The sequence below is a fragment of the Eumetopias jubatus genome, unplaced genomic scaffold, assembly GCF_037043125.1.
Source record: "Eumetopias jubatus isolate StellerSeaLion01/CBP00866 unplaced genomic scaffold, mEumJub1_p1.0 scaffold_15, whole genome shotgun sequence".
Classification (NCBI taxonomy): domain Eukaryota; kingdom Metazoa; phylum Chordata; class Mammalia; order Carnivora; family Otariidae; genus Eumetopias; species Eumetopias jubatus.
This window is the reverse complement of record NW_028274821.1, coordinates 93,422,360-93,443,666: the sequence shown is the minus strand read 5'-3', so window position 1 is coordinate 93,443,666 and position 21,307 is coordinate 93,422,360. Positions and strand designations below refer to the sequence as shown.

At 49.9% G+C, this 21,307-nt stretch overlaps 1 protein-coding gene across 3 annotated transcripts in view; it reads left to right on the top strand.

Annotated features, from left to right (window-relative positions):
- The window catches only part of CAMSAP1 (calmodulin regulated spectrin associated protein 1), a 66,143-nt gene that overhangs the window by 18,830 nt on the left and 26,006 nt on the right, over window positions 1–21,307 (top strand). For 2 of the 3 annotated variants that reach the window (XM_028094839.2, XM_028094838.2), the window contains exons 3-6: window positions 2,953–3,215; window positions 4,223–4,384; window positions 14,455–14,535; window positions 18,175–18,316. In XM_028094839.2, the coding sequence (XP_027950640.1) occupies window positions 2,953–3,215; window positions 4,223–4,384; window positions 14,455–14,535; window positions 18,175–18,316 (648 nt within the window). Of the gene's footprint in view, window positions 1–2,952; window positions 3,216–4,222; window positions 4,385–14,454; window positions 14,536–18,174; window positions 18,317–21,307 lie in introns of those variants that run through there. The other variant, XM_028094840.2, reaches the window with a different exon arrangement.

The window sequence follows — 21,307 nt, the reverse complement described above, 5'->3', positions numbered from 1 at the left end:
CAGTGGCTCTCCGCGTTCCACTCCCCTCGTTGCTGCGCATTTTTGGCTCAGAGGAGGGGCTCAGGAAATAATGACTAAACAAACGAATGAGTCTGACAAACTGGTTTCTTGGTTTGTAGAGGAAAGGAAGAATAAGTCACTAGTGATAGGTTCAAGGCGTTTACAAAGTTGTCTTTTTTTAAATAGTTGTTGACTTTAGTACAACCGATTGGAAATTTCAGAACTGTGCACAAGTAAGTCTCGGCCGGAGTTGAGTGCCCTGAAGCAGACAGTTAGCTGGCTCTGCGGGCCAGTGAGGGCGGGGGGTGGGCAGGAAGCTGGTGCCCTGGTGGGACGGGCGGGGACACTGGGCAGCAGGAGGCCTTTGTTGAAGTCCAGAGCATTTACCTGGAGCGGATGCATCATTTTCCAGTAACTCACAGGATCCTGAATCTGCAGGTTAGGTGAATCAGTTATATGACTCATGTTCATACATAATTAAAAAGTGGTTTATGAATTAATTTATAGTGATTATTTTTGAAGCTTCCACTAAGTGGGCCACCCGTGGGAAAACCTTTATACCCAGTAGATTGTAAGCGAATGTAGCTGCAGAGCCATGGTGGGTGCTCTCTCCAGCCTTGCCGGGTTCCGGGGTTCCCAGGACTCCCGTCCTTCCTAGGGCCAGCCCCCCACTGTGCCTGTGTCCCATCCCGTCTTCTCAGAGCTGTGACCCCGGGCACCTTTCTGTGCTGAGGCCTGCAGGCCTCTGCTCTCCTGGAGGGGAGCCCATCAGGTACCTAAGTGAGAGGTGAGAGCGGCTGGGGCTAGGGGGACAGTGGCGTGGCAGTGGCTGTCATTTCCTGGATCTATTTCAAAGGGAAAGTCAGCCAGAGTTGCCAGGGTTTGGCAGGAAGAGAACTGGATCACCCTGAAGCTTTTGGTCCGAGCGGCTGACCTTGAGACGAAGCCCAGGAGGGGCAGGTGGGGGAGGTGGAGTTCACTTACAGGCAGATTAGGCGCCGTGGCCAGCAGCGGCCTCCACCTGCTGATCTCAAGGAGGCAGAGGGATGGAGGAGTTTGGGGGCATGGCTGGGGTCAGGATCATTGAGGTCACCTGCCCAGTGAGGTGGGAAGTGCCCCTTCCAGTATTTGGAGCAATGAGGGGCAGCTGGCAGAGGGGATGGAGGTGGGGCAGGCACGGAGAAAGGTGGAGGACTGGGGGGCTGGTCCCAAGGTCCCAGTGCTGGCTGGTCCTACTGCTCCTGCCCTGGTCAGCCTTGTGTCTCCCCCTCCCCCCGCAAATGTCCTCAGATCCTGGACCCCCTGGCTCAGTGCCCTCCCCTGACTTCCATCCCGCTTGGGACCAGGCCTTGCGTCCTCCACGTGTGTCCTCCCAGGCTGCTGGCTGTTCCCTGGTCCGGCTCCTGTCCCTCCCTTAGTCCCCCACTCACATGTCACCATCACCTACCAAGAAAGCAGAAATCTTCCCACTGTGTTTTGCACTGGGACTCACTTCTTTTATTATTGGTATGGTCTGTTGCGTTTCAGAACTCTGGAGGATTTAAGTCTCTGACAGGGTCCATTCATTCACCAGACTATTGCTGGTTTGTCCCTGAGACAAGGGTGTGTCCCTCCGGCCCTGGCCCTCGGGGCCTGCTGGGCTGCCTGGTGCTCTACCTGAGCTTTGAACCGCGGTGCTTGAAAACAAAAGGTCAGCGTAAATGTTAGCTACCGTTGTTGGAAATAAGAACGGGTGTGAAGTGCTCAGGGGACCGTGGGGGAACACGGAGGAGCCCCAGACCCGCAATGAGGTGATTCAGGCTCTGAGAATAGAGCCTGTAGATGAAGAGGGTGAGGGGCCAGGGAAAGAGGTGGAGAATGCTTTTGGGGGTCACTGGCAAGGTCTCCTCTTCCTCAGATGGTGCCACAGAGAGCCTGTGGACCGAGCAGGGAGAGGGTGTGTTGGCGGCCCCGGGTCTCAGCACTGGGTGTCATGGGTTTCCTTCACCAGCCTTCTTGGAGAGACTAGGCTTGTCTGAACTCTTCCACAGGTCAGGACAGTTCCAGAACTCAACCATGGGGGAGGTCTCAGGGCTGGAGAGGTAAAGGTCTACGGGCCTCACTGGGAGAGATCAGCCTAACTCTGTTTAACTTAGTGTTTCCCAGTCCGCTTGAGTATAGAGTGTCCCCCACTCTTGGAGAACAGCAGTTGACATCTTGCAGGGCAAGTGTGAGGGACACCACTGGGGGGGGGGCCATTCCGGCCATTTAGAAAGTGAGTGTCCCCAGCTATACACAGACGGCTGGTGTAGTTTTGTGGGAGGCGGTGTAGACACTGAATCAGGCACGTTCACAGTTGGTTTTTGCCGCCTCTCTCTGTGCCCTCTCTCTGTGCCTCTGTTTCCTCGTTTGTAACACAGGGACAGAAGTCAGGTGAAGGCCTGGGGCCGCTGCTTCGGGTTTGCCAGGGTGCCTGTGGGCCCGGCGTTCTCGTCCAGAGAGACCCTGGTGTTTTGCCTCGCTCGCATCTCCAGCTGGATGTCAGAAAAAAGATGCACTTGACTCCCTCCCTGAGTCAAGGACATCAGTGTAGCACTGATGCTGGCTGTGCCGCACGCTGTCCCGCAGGGTGACCGGGTGCCCTGCCCGCCCTAGCCTGATTGTGTCTCGGTTGCCTTTTGGCTCCACTACCCCCTTTGGGCTCCCACACCCACCTCTTGCCCCCCTGCGTCAGGAAGAGTTGCTCCTTGAGGTTGTGGTGGTGAAGTTGCCGAGGGGTGTGCATTGCCCACACCCCGCCCCAGGTGGTGTAAGCAACTTGTTTGCCTCTGCCGGTGGAGAAGGGGTGGGATTATGCAGTGTGGGGTCTTCTTATGTTATTAGTCACCCATCGTGATCCGTGGCAGCTCTGTCCTCTGTTAGCAGTTTGAATGGACGCGTCACGCTCATGTGGTAATCTCTTCCTTGGCTCAGATGACATCCCCGAGGACCTCAGGGACCCCTTTTACATTGATCAGTATGAGCAGGAGCACATCAAACCACCCGTCATCAAGCTCCTGCTGTCCAGCGAACTGTACTGCCGTGTTTGCAGCCTCATCCTGAAGGGGGACCAGGTGGCCGCCTTACAGGGACACCAGTCTGTCATCCAGGCCCTGTCCCGGAAAGGGATTTACGTGATGGAGAGCGACGACACCCCTGTGACGGATCCCGACCTCAGCCACGCACCCATAAAGATGGTGAGTTTCCTGTGTTTGTGGACGCAGGGGCTGTCCCTCGCCAACGGGGACTGCTTCTGGTGCCACGGGCCCCTGCACGGCGCCCCAGCCTGTTGTGCTGCCGGCTGTCGTTCTGCAGCTCGGCTGCATGCGTGTGGCCAGGTCAGCCCCAAAGCTTGAAGGTGCAGATGGCCTGAGCACGAGTGCCCCACAGGATGGCCGAGGTTTGCATCTGAGCCGTGAGGCCCTGAGCTGTGCCTCTCTTCTAGTGCCTGTGTTTTCAGAGAAAGGGGAAAAGAGCCGCTTCCTCGTTGGGAGTGGATTCCTCTGTGGATGCTGAGCTTAAGTTGAGGCATGTTAATGAAAGAGGGAAGTTTTTTGCGGATGTTGTGCTAAACAGTTGTTGAGCCTATCCTGGTGGATTGTTTCATGCATATTGTGTTTTTTGTCCCGATAAAGAAGGAAGTGTGCTTTTTTCTCCACCTCCTCATTTTTCTCTGGAAGCCACACCACTGCTATGACTTTTCCAGACCACTCTGGGTCAGCGAGTTTTGGTGCCTCCCATATTGCTGTTTTGACTGTTCAATGGCATTTTGCATTCTGTGGCTTTTCACTCGTGGGCTTTGGGGATGATGGGTTAGGAGTCAAGAGGATGCTCCTCGGGTTCTGGGAAGAAAGGATGCAAAGGTGTGGTATAATTTTGGTGTTCAGCGCTCTTGACTGGTACCCAGGGACCCGTTTGTGGTCTTGCAGCGTTGGGCACAGCTCTTCCCCTTGTACCTTTTCTCTTAGCCATGAAGTAGAGATGCTACCCTTGGGGCTCTCCAGGTTGCCATGGAGATGAGAAAGGAGGCACGGAGCCCTTCACACCACAGGGTGCCAAGTTGGCCGGACCCTGGGGACGGGTAACTTGCAGATAATGACCTTGAAACAGTGCAGTTGGGTCAGAGTTTGTGAGCAGGGTCTCTGTGTTGAACCTGGTAGGAGAGGTGGGTTTGGGCCACCCTGACTGTTGCCTCTGCTTCCAGAGTGCCCACATGGCGATGGTGGATGCCCTCATGATGGCCTATACCGTGGAGATGATCAGCATCGAGAAGGTGGTGGCCAGTGTCAAGCGCTTCTCAACATTCAGTGCCTCGAAAGAGCTTCCGTACGACCTCGAGGATGCCATGGTGTTTTGGGTGAACAAGGTGAGTGCTGGGAGCCGTGGCCAGAATGGGGACAAGGGGCTGCGGGTCGTCTCCCTGAGCAGTGTGAATGGCCCGGGGTGCTCCTTGGGTGGCAGGTGCTCCCCCCCTCCAGAGGAGGGGAGGCACCCTCCTCGTTTGTCACGCTGAGAACCAGCTCCTAGTGGGGGCCACCGAACCAGTAAATGAATGTGCTGTGGCCGGCAGCGCGTCTGCTGCAGTGCACACGGGTGTGCTCCTGGACGCTCAAGCAAAGGAAGGGTGTGAGTGGGGCACGATGAGCAGCACGTGCTCATGGCTTGGATTCTTACGCTCTGGAGTTTTATCTTAGCGCCTCTGCGCATCAGAGGAGTGCTCGATCTTACAAGTGTCTTGATGATTAGGAGAAAAGTGGTGTTGTTCCTAAGTGCTGTTTCCTCCTTTTAAGTTTAGAAGCTTACAGTGTAATCTTTTATACAATGTACAGAAAGAGTTCTTTTTAGTGGCACGTGATTAATTTATAGGATTACCTCACCAAAACTTTTTGGTTATTAAGCATCCTTATTTGCAAAAAGGTGTGCACCGAGGGACACTTGGCTAATAAAGCAGAGGAAGCAGAAGATGGAGCAGTGCCCTGTGAAGTTGTTCTAGTGTGCCACAAATTTTAAAATGATTTCGCTCTACAGTTGGCACGTGTATTCTTTATAAAGTAAGACTTTAGTAAGAGGCAAGGTAAAAATCACTGGCCATGGAATTAGTCGAAGGACATGGCAAAGCCAGGTCATGGTGTGTGTGTTGGCTCCCTTCAAAGGGCCTCCTTCGTTGTCGTGAGAAGCAAGGCCTTATGTCAAGTGCGTGTTGTGACTTCTAGCTAAGATGCTTGCCCTGTTGTTTACTTGGTTTCCTACCCAGGTGTGGGTCAGGGGAATCAAATAGAGGGGCAGACGGCTTTAAATCTCTGCTCCGTAAGGTAGAAGGCTTTTCCAGGCTTCACTAGAACCTCTGGGTCCTGGTTTGGACTTGGGAGCTGGCCATTGTCCAGAAGGTCGCCTCTTGGTGGGGGGCACCATGTCTTACTGGTCTCCTGGCTTTGTGTGATCCTGTGCATGTGGGAAGCACCCACAAGAACTTGGTTAAAAAATGATGTTCGGGACTGGTGCGAGTTTCCGTAGGAAACTGAACCTTGAGTGATTCTTTCTTTCCTTTTTTTTTTTTAAGATAGGGAGAGAGGTAGGGAGGGACAGAGGGAGAGGGAGAGAGAGACTCTCAAGCAGGCTCCACGCAGAGTGTGGAGTCCGTCATGGTGCTCAGTTTCACCACCCTGAGATCGTGACCTGAGGTGAAATCAAGAGTCCGATGCTTAACCAGCTGAGCCACCCAGGCGCTCCTTGGGTGATATTTCTGTAAATCCCAACATGAGCTTCCTATGGTCAGTTGTTCGAGTGTTTTTTTTATTTTATTTTATTATTTTTTTTTTATCGGTGACATACAGTGCACGTTGGCTTCAGGTGTACGCGTAGTGGTTCGACAGGTCTGTGCATCGTGCTGTGGTTGCCACAGACGGAGCTGCTGTCTGCCACCACACAGCCTCCTTAGGGTATGTTGACCATATTCACTGTAATATGTTTCATCCCTGCTCAAGTTCAAGTTTTCACTTTTTTTTCCTCTGATAACTTTTATTGAATTTTTCCTCTTACAAATGAAGTGACATGGTCATCATAGAAAATTTAGAAAACATGATGAGCAAACAAAACAAAATATAAATTCCCTATAACCTTACCACCTGGAAATGGAGTGTTTTGATAAAAATTCTCATCATTTTTATCCATTTGGATGTAATATATAGGCTTAAAAGCACAATTAGGGTCTTCCAGGTGCTGGGCCCTAGGCTGAGGCTTGCCCTTTGGCAGGATGGGGAGGGGGTCTCTGGGGCCAGCTCTGCTGCCCACCTGCTGTTGTCTCTAGGTGCTGTGGCTCTGTAGGCGGTCACGAGCATTTGCCTCCCACACACAACGGGTGGGCGGTGGTTGCCGTGTAGCTGAGGTTCATTTAAAGGCTTTAGACTGGTTTTCGCCAAATTTCTGGCCATACGACTGTACTCTTTTTCATACTGTTAGTCCATGGGGTGTCTTATTCCATGGCTTCCCATAGATTAGATATTACTAAAAAAAACTTGCCATTTTTAAAGGTGAGACATAGTGTCTTATTTTACTTTTATTTTTCTGTTCACTGGTCAAATCGAAGTTTAAAAAATAGAGTATATGTTTGGCTATTTCCTTTTTTTTTTTTTTTTTTGGTAAATTGCTTATTACCTTTGATCATATTTTTTGGGGGGGGGCAGGGTCTCCCCTGCCTGATCAAGTTTCTCCTATACCAAGGGTGTTGTCCGTGTACCATATTTTTATACACAGTTTTCCAGGTTATTGCTACTTCTCTTTGCCTGTGGACGACCTTGGCTGATATGTGGAAGGTGATCTTCATATGGTTCAGCATCATCACTTTATCTGCTCACATGTGTTTTCTGGTATTAACCGCTGTGTTTTAAAGAAGTGCACTGTTTCTGGTGCTGCATCTGCCTTTGGTAGGCATTGCCTTCTGATTTACTGTTCGCTCATGTGACCTTCCCCTCAGGTCCTTGCGGGCCTGCTGTGGTCACATGGCCTGCTGTGGTTGGATCTGTAGTCAGACATGACATTACTATGACTAGGAAAGACATTTTCACAGCTTGAGACCCTTTTCTTGTGCCACACTTTGGTTTTCCTGGAGTTAATACTTGCTTCAGTTTTTTGTGACCTTTTTTTGTCCTTGCCCGATAGTTATATTTTATTCAGTGTTTTCCATGTTATGCTCTTTCCGTCGCATTTCCATATGAACATGTTTCTTACACTGATAGGTTTTCCCTCATGTGTGTTCTTTGATGTTGACTGAGCAGTGAGCTCTGGCCAAGGGCTCCCCCGACACTTACTGTTTTCACATGGTTTCTCTCCAGCGCACATTTGCAGGTGTCAGATAAGGGGTGTGCTCACTCAGCAGGTTGCTGGCACTTGCTGCTTGTGAGGCTTCTCTCAGATGTGAGCTCTGATGCAGGGCGAGCTGCGCCCCCATGCTCTCTGCACTCAGAGGATTTTTTCCTGAACTCTGATGAGGTCTGAGCTCCCCAAAGCCTTTCCTCCCCAAAGCCTTTCCTCCACAGCTCCAGTGGCTGTGGGTCCCCTGATGCCTGACAGCTTACAGCGGGCCTGAAAGCCTTCCCACCTTCATTTTGCAGGTGGGTTTTCTCTCCACTGAAAACTGCTGCATGTTTGATAAGGTTCAGGCTCTTCAGAGTTCACATAGGAGAGTTTTCTCTCCAGCATCAATCTTCAGTGCCTTATAAGATCTGAATCTTCTTTGAAACTGTGGTTGTAGATAGTGTTCCCAAGATTCCTGCTGGGTGATGCACTTGAGTACAGACTTAAGCTTTTCTCACTGCCATGCTGGCCTGTTTTTACTTGGGAAGGTATTTCTGTGGGTTCACTTTCTTTCCGTGTTTGACTGTCTGACTGTCTGTCTGGGTGCTTTCACCCCTTTCAGCTGCTCTGGAGTCACAGGCCTGTCAGGTGACCTCTGTGAGTGTTTTTTCTGTGTGGCATCACTTCTAGGGACTCTCCTGCCCAGCCTAGGTGGCTCGGTGGTTGCTGCATAGGCTCTTGCCTCCCCGTCAGCTGGCACTTGCCTCCCGCCCTTTGGAGAGCCCTTGGCGTCCGTGCCGGGCTGGCCCCCTGGCCGCCCTCTCAGCTGGTGCCTCTGTGCCGGGAGCATGTCCGGACATGGCAGCATGCTCAGAAAGGCTGCAGCTTTGCCAGCATTTCCCAGCTTCTGAACAAGCCCCTTCCCTCCCCCTGGATCATCAGGCACTCTGGAGGGGGCTGGGGAATTGCCCTCCCTAGGATTGGGACTCACCACCGAGCTGTTCTCCAGATTTCCTACTCTGTGTGTGTGTGACTGAGCTGTCCTGTGTCCCCAGAGTTCTGGAGTTTTACAACCATCTTGTGGTTTTGACATTTTTCTTGATGCCTAGCCAGTTGCTTAGTCTTTGACAAATAAAACCCAGCTTCACTGCTATATGATTTGCATGCAATAAATGGGTCCAGTTCTTTGAGTTTTGACAAGTGGCTGTCTGTTTAACATTCACAATCAAGGTAACATCTCCATCACTCTAAAAAAGTTCCTTTGTGTCCCTTTGCAGTTAATCCTCCAGCCTAGATTACTACTGATCTGCTTTCTTCACTTGAAGTTAGTTTTACCTCTTTTAGGTTTTGATAAAAATGGATTATGTGTATGTGCTCATTTTGTGGCTGGGTTCTTTCACAGAATAAAATGATTCTGAAATTGATCCATATTAGTGCATCTGTCAGTGGTTTTCTTTTTATACTCAGGAGAATTCCGTTGTATGAACAGAGCATGGTTTCCCTATTCCCCTGTTGATGGACGCTGTGGTGGTTTCCAGTGTCTGTCTCCTGTGAATAAAGCTGCTGGGGACTCTTGTGTACAAGTCTACATGCAGATGTGTTTTCATTACTTCTTTCAGTAGCATACGTAGGAGTAGAATTGCCAGGTCAGTGATAAGGACGTGTTATTGAATGTTAGAAGAAACTGCTAAAGTATCTTCCGTGTGAAGCTCCCGCTAATAAGGGAGTGGCGGTCGCTCTGGACCGTTGCCAGCACTTGGCATGGTCGGTCTGTCAGTGGGGCCATTTGAGTGGCTGTGTGCATCTTTCTTACCACGGTTCTCATTTGCATTTCCCCAACGCCTAAAGACACTTGTATATATTCTTTGGTTAGGTGCATGTTCAAATATTTTGCCCAATTTTAGGTTTTGTATTTAATTCTGTGTCAGTTTTGGTGACTTGTGACTTTCAAGGAATTTCTCAATTTTACTTAAATGATAGAATTAAATTATTATCCTTTAAATGTGTGTATGTCTGTAGTGATGTCTCCTCTCGTTTCTTGCTCTGTCACTTTTTTTCTTTCCTTGGTTTGGTCTGGTTTGTCAATCTTCTTAATCTTCCAAAAACCTACTTTAGATTTTTACTGATTTCTTCTATTTTCTATTTAACTTCTCTTTTAATTATTTTTTCTATTTATTTTGAATGTAATTTGCTCTCCTTTCTAGTTTAAAGTAGAAAGCAAGTTCTTCATTTCAAGCTGCTAGCCCCTCTGAGCAGGAGCATCCCCCGTTCGTGTGCCGGAGTGCTCGTTCTTCTCATTACAGAGTCCTACTTTCTCCGTGGGTTACCTAAAAGTTTGTAGTTTAGTTTCTACACAGTTGGGGGAGGTGATTCTAGGTCTCTTTGAGTGCTTTGGTTTCTAATTCTGTTGTGCTCAGATAGTAGAGTCCGTGATTTCGGTCCTGAATCTGTTGAGATTTGTTCTCCAGTCCGCTGCATGGCTTTGTAGAGGTCTGTGCGCACCTGAGCACGGTGCGTGCTGTGCCGGAGCGGGGCGGCGTGCGCTGCGTGTGGGCGCGAACCGGCTGTGCGCGCCCCGTCCCACGGCCGCTGTGACGGGACTTGAGGTCGCCAGCGTCCGTTGTCGGTTTTACGTTGCTGTGTTGGTGTTTGCAGTCTGCTGTTACATTTACAGTTTCTGGGGTTTCTGTACCTTCTGGGTGGATTAACCCCTTTGTCATCAGGGAGCGTCTGTCCTTTCTCGTCCCCAGGGCGTCCTTCATTTCCTGTGGCACAGCTGCCCCGGCTTTCTAACCACCGTGTCCCTGTGCTGCCTCCTCTCCTGTCCTCTGGTTTTTACTTTTTTACTCTCTTGTTGTCATTCTTTTTTTTTTTTTTTTTTTTTTTAAGATTTTGGTTTTCAGTAACCTCTACGCCCAATATGGGGCTCGAACACACAACCCCCAAGATCAAGAGTCGCAGGTTCCACCACTGGAGCCAACCAGGTGCCCCCTCTTGTCTTTCTGTTTAAAATGAGAATCTGCCTTATTGTTCAGACCAGTTATTATATAATGTGATTATTGGGATATCTGGGTTTGATATCTGCTTTCTATTTATCTCATTTTTTCCTTTTCTTTTTCTTTTATGGCTTATTTTGGACTGAGTATTTCTCAGTACTCCATTTTAGCCAGTAGTTTTTGGGGGGCTGGTTTAGGGCTTACAATATGTATACAATATCTTTAGTTCTTGACAGTTTGCCTTCAGATAAAGTGATACCATTTTCACAAATGATGTCAGAAATGTCTTTTCCCTTCCTGGCCTCCACGATGCTGCTGCTGTTCACTTTACTGTAACCTCAGACGTAGTACTTTTGCTTTCAACAGTTAGATAGCTTCTATTTTTTCATCATTATTTTTTTAAAGATTTATAGATTAGAGCGTGGGTGTGAGCAGGGGTGGAGAATGTCAGAGGGAGAGAGGGAGGGAGAGAATCCCGAGCAGGCTCCCTGACATGACCCTGAGATCATGACCTGAGCCGAAATCAAGAGTCGGACACTCAGTTGACTGGGTCACCCAGGCGCCCCAGATATCTTTTAAAGTAATTGAAAATAGGGAATATTTATCCACAGAGTTTCTGTTCTTGTTGCTCATCATTCCTCTGTATAGATAAAGAGCTCTCAAACTTTTGGTCTCAGGTCCCCATTATACTCTTAAAATTACTGTGTATTTTAAAAAATTAAAAAAATTAATCTATCACTATTTACCATTTAGATATTAAAAACAAAATTTAAAAATATTATTGATTTGGGGTGCCTGGGTGGCTCAGTTGGTTAAGCGACTGCCTTCAGCTCAGGTCATGGTCCCAGGGTCCTGGGATCGCGTCCCGCCTCGGGCTCCCGGCTCGGCGGGGAGCCTGCTGCTCCCTCTGGCCCTCCCCCTTCTCATCTTGTTGCTCTCTCCCTCTCAAATAAATAAATACATAAATAAAATCTTTAAAAAAATTTTGATTTGCTTAAAAATAACAGTAAGCTAATTTCATGTTAGTAGCTAATATATATTTTTATGAAGAATATTTTCTGGAAGAAAAAGTGGTATTTTACAGTTTTGTACATTTCTTTACTGTCTGGCTTCCTGGAGGACAAGCTGGACTCTCTTCCCTGCTTTTGCATGTAATTTGCTAGAGTGTGTTTGTGTTGAAGTGTGTGAAGAAAATCTGACTTTGCATGGAAGAGGGGAGCGTGTGGTTGGGTGTTTGTGAGGTGACAGTGTCGCAGCATGCCATCTTCTCTTCCACTGGTGATGTGGCCTCTGCTCTACCGTGAGCCGTGAGACTCTGTGCTGCCGGTCTCTGGGCCATTTTCTGGGGTATTCACACAGATGTGGATGAGACCTGGGTGTATCGTGAGACAAGGGGAGCTGAGGACCCCCCCTACTCCACCATCTTCCCTGCAAGTCCACATGCACATCTCTGTTGATGCTGCACCAGAACTTGACGAGTAGTCGTTTCTCAAAGGTTAAACACAATATGGGATTTGAAACTATTACCAATTTTTAAAAAAACTTGAGATAAAATTCACTGTTTTCAAGTCTCCAGTCTCATGGTTTTTAATATATTCACAGGGTTGTACAGCTGTCCTCACCAGTTCCAAACAGTTTGATCACGTCCAGAAAGAAAGTCCCATCAGCACTCACTGCCCATCCCCACCCCCAGCCCCTGACCGCCGCAGACCTGCTTCCTGTCTCCGTGGCTTTGCCGACCGTGGGCATTTCGTACCCGCGGGAGCGTACACTCCACAGCCTTCTGGGTCTGGCCGCTTTCCCTCGGCGCCCCGTGGTCTCCTGTCACCCGTGTCGTAGCTCGCACCCAGGCTCCGTCCCTCGTCCGGCTGCACAGGCCTCCGCGGTGTTGATGAGCCACGCTGCCGCCGTGCGCTGCTCAGCTGAGGGAATTCGGGTTGTGTCCACTGTTTGGCTGTCACGGTGCTGCCCTGTCACACAGTCGCGTGTGTACGAGATGTTGTGTGGGTGTGTGTCCGTGTTTCTTGGGTATTTAGGGACCGAATTGCTGGGTCACGCGGAAGCTCTATGTTTACCTTCTGGAAGAGTGGCGGCACCAGCTTACATTTCTTCGGCAGTGTCTGCGGCTTCCAGTGCCCCACATCCTCGCTGGCACTTGGCTGCTGGTTTTTCGATCCGAGCCATCCTTGAGGGTGTGAAGTGGTGTCTCGTGCCTTAAGTCCGACCTCCCCAGTGGCGGGGGCCCCTTTTCATATTCCCACGTGCATGTCGGACATTCGTAGGTCTTCTCTGGAGAGACGTCTCTTCAGGTCCTTTGCCCATTTTGAAATCAGATTCTTTGTCTTTTTATTGTTAAAAGAATTCTTTTATGTTCCAGATACTAGATCAGGGACTTTTGTCTCTGGTTATATTAAAGTCCACTTACGGTTCTTGTGTCCCTCCTGTGGCCCTGCTCCTCACCACGACTGTAACTTCACACATTGGCCATTTGGCACACGGTGTCCCGAGGAGCTGTATAGATCTTCCCAGTGTGGTCACATTTCATGAACAGTATCAAAAAGTACATTCATTGGGGGCGCCTGGGTGGCTCGGTCAATTAAGCATCTGCCTTCAATTCAGCTCGGGCTGTGATCCCGCGGTCCTGGGATCAAGCCCCACGTCAGGCTCCCTGCTCAGCGGGGAACCTGCTTCTCCCTCTCCCTCTGATCCTGCCCCTGCTCCTGCTCTCTCTCTCTCATAAATAGATGGAATCTTAAAAAAAAATTACATTCATTAATGCCACCATCAATCTAATCGGAAAATCCTTCCAATACTAGAAAGCTATCTAGTGAATGACAAACACATTTTCCAAAGTATTTTTTATTATGAAAAATTGTAAACATGAAGAAATATAGAGAACACCCATGTACCTAACACTTAGATTTTACATTTAACATTTTATGACACTTGCTCTGTTACTTATTCATCCATTCATCTATTCCGATTCACTTATTTTAAAATTTATCTGTATTGATTTTTTTTCTGCCTTTTTCTTTTCAAAACAAAGTTTCTACCTCCTTGATTTGATTTGCATGAGTTCATTTATCTGTATTATTTTTTTTTTAAGATTTATTTATTTGAGAGAGAGAGAGAGAACATGAGCCGGGTGAGGAGCAGAGGGAGAAGCAGATTCCCCGCTGAGCAGGGAGCCTGATGCGGGGCTTGATCCCGGGACTCCAGGCTCACGACCTAAGCGAAGGCAGATGCTTTACTGACTGAGGCACCCAGGCGCCCTATTTGTATTCTTGTTTAGTAAAACATTCAGTTCTGTGTTTTTTTCATCTGATTATAGCTTTGACCACATCCCTTGAAGCATTGATGAGTATTTTTCTCCACGATTTTATTTATTTTTTAAAGATTAATTTATTTATTTTGAGAGAGAGAGTGTGCGTGCAGGCTGGGGGTGGGGTGGATGACTGAGGGAGGGGAGAGAGAAAATCCTCAAGCAGACTTCTTGCTGAGCCCGGAGCGTGACTCATGGTTCGATCCCAGGACCCCGAGATCATGGCAGGAGCCGAAACCAAGAGTTGGAAGCTCAACCGACCGAGCCACCCAGGCACCCCTCTATGATACTACTTTATGATTGCCATTTGGATTTTATCTTTGGGTTAATCATTTGGGAGAGAATAATTTCTAGTAAGTTGTATTAGTTGTTTAAGGGCTATACAGTTAAATCTTATAATTAAAGTTGATTTGGTGTCATGTGTCAACGGGTAGGGCACATGTGAGCCACCTGCTAGGCTCTGCAGCAGGCCGTCCCAGCCACACGGTCTCAGCAGTGGCGTTTGCTGATGGTGACAGCTTGTACTATTTGTGCGCCCCAGGCGTTCAGCGATGCGGCCCATTGACGCTGTCGTGAGGTGGCGAGCGTCACTGGATTGGAGAGGCACGGAGCATTTCCTGGAGGGGCAGGCCAGCTTTGGTCTCCATGTCGAGCAGCGATCATATGGAATCCATGTATTCCTGCATACGTGTAATTGGCCTAAATGATCCCTGCATCTAAGGGAATGCAAACAAGCGAGGTGGGGTCCCCGGGTGGAGGAGCAAAGTTGTGGATTTGAAGATGTGGAAGCGATTGCCCTTTTAATGCATTTTTCTTCTACTTCAGGTAAATCTTAAAATGCGAGAGATAACAGAGAAAGAAGTTAAATTAAAACAGCAGTTATTGGAAAGTCCAGCTCATCAAAAGGTAAAGGGTAAATTTAACTATTTTGGAATGCATCTAGTTAATGTTGCTCCCAGTTTTAAAGAATTGTGTCAGTGTTCACTACTTGCCTATTCTTTATTTGCACACCCCCTCCCTGTCTCTCCCCCTCCCCCCGCCCCAGGAGCAAGGCTCTGAGGTCCCCTGGCAGACTGGCTCCACGAGGGCCTCGGGGGCGGGCATGGCAGTGCGCTCCTCGCTTCTCCCTGGCCGGGGGTGGTCTTGTATTTCACGTGGGAGGGTGAGGGAGATGTTGGGAGGTGTTGGAAGCTCAAGAATAGGGGGCATACAGCGTTACCGGGGAATTAGCTTCTAGATTTCACCGGTTGAGCAGAAAATTGCCTACTGTCAAAGGTGCCTTGAGAATCCCTTCTTTGGCTCATGAGGTCCAGCATAGCTGGTGGTGTATCTCTAAACCCTGCATGGAATTCAGACAGATAATGTTACGTGTCTCAAGAAATGACACAGATGGTGCCTTATTCATTCTGCTCATTTCTGTCATTTTCTTCCCCTGTGGTAGTAGTTTTTTGCTAAGCAGATGTGTGACTGAATCCACATCCCTTGAATGCACGTACAGCGTGGCCCAGCCACGTCTATGGTCTCGGCGTCCCCTTGCCTCCTTCCTTTGCTCCTGGACTCTGGGGATGCCATGGGCACCACACTCTGGGCCACACTTTTGTGAGCCTCCTTGTTCTTCAGATGGGCACAGATGACGCACTGAGCGCCTCTCCGAGCTGCAGTTGGCGTCTGTCCTTCGCGGTGCCCAGCCCGTGCCGTTTCCAGGGTGTTCTTTGCTCCTGCAGAGGCTAGTGTTGTGGAGGTGCCTGTGACCTTCCACATCAGTCGTGTGGTGATAGAGGGTGTCCAGGTCATGGGCACCGGACAGCTTTTACTTCTCAGAGGACGACCGGCTCCCCTGTGAATGTTGTGTGACGGTGTGTCTGGTGCGGTCCGGCCATGGCCTGTCTGCTGACACTCTCTCCTGCTTCCTCCCCTGCTTCCCGAGCAGTCCCCCTCCAAGTGGTACTGGAAGTTAGTGCCCGTAAGTGAACTCTGTGCATCCAGACAGCCATCCTGTTGCAATCACTTGCTTCCATTAAATAGCTGCTCACACCCGAACGTGTTTCTTTTGTTTAAATGTCCTCCTTGGTATTGTTACTGCTTTTCTACAGTACAAACCATAACCTGATTCCGAGCTCAATGGGCTTTTTGTAGACCACACAGTTTGGTTTTGCCCAATTTCTTAGGTAATTTTACAGATAGAGTTTGGTGTTTCTTTTTATGGACACTTACTTACTTCTTTATGTGATGAACGTAAACGTAAACGAGAGCATCTGTCTCTAGTCTAACAGATACCAGAAGGAATAGTCTTAATTTCCAAGTTACTCTTGACATTTTGTCCTTCTGATGTTACCTTCCCTAATGGTGATATATTTAACGTGACATCCCTTAGTAAGTGTGACGGATGCAGGCAGCGTGCCTCGTGGAAGGCCGCTCGTGTGGCAGAGGGGGGGGACTAGCCTCTCCAGAGACGTTTCCTGGGGTGTGCAGAGCACCCCGCCCGGGGTGGGGAAAGGGGCAGCCAGGCAAGGGTCTGAATTGGGTCAGCAGGGTTACGGGATTTCTGGAATCCAACTTAACATTAAGTGTGAATTTTCCCATAAAAAGAAAGTTAAAAAGTGATTTGGATCTATGATTTTAGCTGTGCTCCCCTTGGTGATGTGTTCTAGAAGCAGAACCTGTTTGTTACCCCATTCCTGTGGAAAAATACTTGGCTCTCCCAGTGGTGCATTTTAGAACGGAGTTGTGGAGCACAGAGCTTTCTGTAGACTCTAATTGCCTGTTCCTTTAATTTAATTATTGGGACCAGATAGTCCCTAGAATTTTATCATAAGGGAAATACCAAGGCTGTAAGCTGGTCAGTGGGATCCATGTGCTATATTTTGCTTTGTGGCCAACTTTGGGGATAATTTTGCTTCTCTTTGAGATGTATTTGTAACAAAGAAGAGGACAGCCTCGTTATGAGTACGTATCTCTTCACTTCTTGAATCCTGAAGGCCGAAGAGCTAAATAGGAAGTTTTGTTATTTAGTGAGGATATTGTCAAAAATTGGGCTGTCCTGGAGGAAGTCAAGTCTCAGCTGAGAGTCCTGTAGAAACTGAAAGATGCGACCAAGAGCAGTGACCCATCAGCTTCCCTTATGGACGTTGGTAGCCTCCAGTGCCCAGCAGATGGGCCAGTGAGGACGAGTGCAGGGAGGTGTGGTCAGGCCCGCCAGGCTTAGACATGTCACCCCGGTGCTCTGCAGCCTGGAGGTTTTAGAAACCTGACTTGAAGGTAATTGTACGAGCTCTCTGGACCCTGAAGTTCAGTTGTTTTCCCTGATTTTAAACCCATGCCATCCATCTTCAGTGGAGACGCCATTCGCTTCACTGCATGCTGTGGTCAGTCACCGTGTGTGCTGTCTCGTGTGTGTGGAAGCCTGGCCCGGCGCATGCCCTCACGCTCTGCATGCCGCGGGCCGTGTGCGCGCCGCCCGCCTGTAGCTGCTGCTGCGGGCCCTGAGAAACAAGTTAAAGTCTCCGTCAGCACAGACCTCAGGGACGCGAAATAAACCCCATTCCTGCTTTGAAAGAATGTGTTAGATGTGTGTGATGCCAAGTATCAGTATTGATTATCCTACTCTATATTTGTTCAGACAGCTTCAAATTCTCGATTGCTGAGAGGTGGTTTTTCTTTGGGTTGAACCCCTCTGCAGTCCAAGTCTCAGAGATCCACAGTCGCTAGTACGGACTCTGCTCATTTTCTTTCTCCTGTTTGTCTCGTGTATTTTCTTCCCCCGGAGAAGATGCGGCTGTATTGTGAATGTTAATGCAGAAGAAACCGAGCGAGCGCGCAGCAGGACACTGGGGACAGGCGCCTGCGTGGATCCCCTCCCCTTGGCGGCTTGTGTGTCTGTACACTCGTCACCTGATGATCAGTGGTGGGGGCCGCGCTGGGAGGCTGGGGGTGGCTCGGAACACCGTGCACACCGTCTCCTCCAAAGGCAGAAGTATGGAAACTGTGGGAAGCCACTTGTCTCAGATTGCATGCATTCAGTTTCCTGATGCTCTGTTGCATTTATTAAAGGGCCCGGTTGACGTATTCTATGAAATTTTGTCTAACCTGGTTTGGGGAATTTCTCAAACCGTACGTTAATGTTGTTTTATACCTTTCTTAATGGCTGAGGTTAATGCTGATAATACTGAGAAAAGGAGCAGTAAGGCAGGTCTTCCGAGCCTTAGCTTGTTCACCATTTAACTTGTTTCTCATCCGTTCAGAGTGTGCGGCTTTTGGTAGTGTGGCCATGCCTTCTGCCTCCTCTCTTGTGTGCCCCGTGGAGTGGGACAGCCCGGCGCCATTCACCCAGGGTAGCCGTGGCGCTCAGTTCCGTGGATCTTGGCATGTATGTGCAAGGCCGAGTATGTCATCCAGACATCTGAGCTTTTCCCATATGATTGCCATTTGTTGTAAACGTCATCCAGTGGGCATTATGTTAGTTGTCAATGTAACGGCCTTTGCCTGTAACATAGGTGGTCATGGAGGCACATCATGTGTAGACCGTTTTCCTTTTATCAACCACAGGTGCGCTACCGCCGAGAGCACCTGTCCGCAAGGCAGCCACCCTACTTCCCGCTGTTGGAGGACCTGATGCGGGACGGCAGTGACGGGGCCGCGCTCTTGGCCGTGGTCCACTACTACTGCCCAGAGCAGATGAAGCTGGATGGTGAGTGCCGCACGCCCCTGGGGCAGGCCTGAGCCCTGCAGGAGCGCCCCACGCACACGGGTCCGGGCGTGTAAACGGCTGGGGAGTAGCACCCTGAGCCCTTGATCCCAGCTAGGATATTAGCTTATAGATTAAAAAAAAAAGACGAGGATGATGTGCTTATACTTAACCTGCATTTTTATCTCATGAAGAAATTGGATTTTGAAAGTATTTGGGTAAAGTCTTAAATATATGTGATTTTTCTTACACATCAGAATGGTTAGGATTTTGTCCGTCTTGCTACAATTGGTTTAAAACATCTAGAACCACGGTGCCTGGGTGGCTCAGTCGGTTCAGCATCCGACTGTCCATCTCAGCTCAGGTCTTGATCTCAGAGTTGTGAGCTCAAGCCCTGTGTCGGGCTCTGCGCCCTACTTAAGAAATGAAACAAAACCGAAACCATCTAGAACCTAGTTTGGGGATGGGCAAGTGTGGAATGCGTTCATGAACGACTCCCGCACGCGTGGTGCTGGTAACAGGCCAGTGAGGCTCTCAGGCGCTTATGGCCAGATGCTGGGGAAGGAGATGAGGGTGGCTCTGTGGACCGCAGACAGCGGAGGTCTGCGGGGGCCTTGGGAACAGGAATTCTGATTTAGGTTTCCTAAGCATCCTTCCTCCTTTCTGAGGGAGGGAGGTACAGGCCAGGAGCATGCCCAGACGACTCCCTTATCCGTGGAATATGTGTCAGGGCATGAAGGCCCTTATCCGTCAGGGCATGAAGCTGAAGTTGGTCCTGCCTCAAGCAAGGGAGTGCTGGATTCTATAGTTTTTATAGCTAAAGCAATAGCTGAACTTGGAAGAAGGGAGAGTCTCAGGTTCCAGAGAGGGTCTCCATCTTGGAGTGAAAATCCCAAGTTGACACCTGTTCACCCTGGGGCCCATCAGGCCTCTGATGCTCGTCTGGCCTTGGGGCCGTGTGTGTTTGGGAGCACTGTGACCAGAGCATGGAAAGGACTAGGAAAGGCCCACGTACCAGCCTTGGAAAGATGCAGGAGACTTGTTGGATGCCCTTGGCCCTAGGCCTGGGGTGGAGATCTTTCTCGAGGAAATGGAGCTGCCAGGATGCCTCCTGGGTGCAAAGGGGTTGATGTGTATGTTGCCCGTGTGGCAGGGGGAAGTTTCTTCTTGAACGAGTCTGGCACTGGTGGAAGCCTCAGGCCATGGCAGGAGGGAGAGTGGAGGTCTGCTTGTGGGGGGCATCTCCAGGAGCCAGGGTTCACCACGTACTCCCAGAGAACGACTACCCCACTGCTGAAGACGAGCTCCGTGGGAAAGCAGGACTATGTGGGGAGGCAGCAGGTATGACAGGCAGGTTTGGCACCCAGGTGTGGGTGAGAAGGAATGTTGGAACGAGAACACAGAATGTTCAAAATGACGACGTAAAAGAAGAGGTGGGAGCCCTAGGAGAGATGGGGGAACCGGATTGTTCGGTGTGCGCCGGAACCGGATTGTTCGGTGTGCGCCGGAACCGGATTGTTCGGTGTGCGCCGGAACCGGATTGTTCGGTGTGTGCCGGAACTTTCCTGTGCCCTCAGCACCTCGTTTTGTGTTTCCATCCCTGTTGTGCTTTGTGTTCTGGCTGTTTCTGGCTCACCAGCGCAGACAGTTGCTGCTTCAGTTGCATCCGGCCTGCTCCTCTGACCTGCCCATCGGGGGTCTTAAGGCAAAACGAGTTTCTCGCAGGAGGGGGTCCCTGGGACGGAGGTGGAACCGCGGGAGGACGTGGCTGTGTCGAGCCCCGTTGCACCCGACAGTGGCACGTCGACGTGGGTTTTAAAAATGACCGAAGTACAGGAGGAATGAACAGAATCACACTCCTACGTTCAGTCACAGAAACTGATGAAGCGCTGACACGAGGGGAGGGAGGCCACAGAAGATTCGGACACGAAGCAGACAGGCGTGGTCCAGCTTGCACCGACTGCCGTGGAATATGCTCTTTTAAAATAAGCAAGCCCTTCCGGAAGCATCTATAAAAAATGGGCTTGATTAAGGCCCCCAAAGAAACCTAAACCTTAACAGATTGCAGAGAATTGAAACTCTTCTCACAGTGCAGTAAAATGAGACATCTTTCTCCAAATCTCTAAAATCTTTAATGCTTAGAAACCAAAGAAGATACTTTGAAGTATTTGTGGACCAACATCGCAGTCCTAGTGGGGTTCTCTAGTAGGAGCTCTGCAAGGGCAGGGTTTCTTTCTTTCTTTTTTTTTTTTTTAAAGATTCTTTCTTTATTTGAGAGCGCGCATGCACGCACAAGCAGGGGAACGGCAGGCAGAGGCAGAGGGAGAAGCAGGCTCCTCACCGAGCAGGGAACCCGACGTGGGACCGGATCCCAGGACCCCGGGATCATGACCTGAGCTTCCTTACTGAAGGCAGCCGCTTCGCCACCCAGGCGCCGCAAGGGCAGGGTTTCTGTTTTTGTTCAGTGACACACCCCACCCATCTCACTCACGCCGAGGGCAAGTTGGTGTTCGGTAGACACTCGCTGCGCGGCGAGTGAACGCACACACACAGCTTGTGGCGGGCAGCCGAGGGAAGGGCAGACCGGTGGCCTCAGGACACATTCTGGAAAATGAGGAGTTTTAAAAATTAATGAACTACGTTGGTCTGGTGCATTAGAAAAGAAGTAAGCCCAAAGAAAGTTGAAGGAAGGAGAACGAGGAGTAGTCTTCTGTCTCCCTCTGTAGTCAGAAATCCCCGACACAAAGGAGCTGAATTGCAGATTCCATCTTGGAGGAAACCAGGACACATCTGGACCCTGGGCAGCAAGCACCTAATTAAGGAGCGGAGGGGAGAGGAACAGAGGAGCTCGAGCTGGGGAAGGAGGTCGGCTCACGCCTGTGGAATCCCAGGAAGGGCAGTAGAACAGACGTGCTCAGGACGTGGGACGCACCGGGGTCTTGGCAGGGGTGCTTGCAGCAAGGACGTGGGGCCCTTCACCCCATCAGGGGGTGG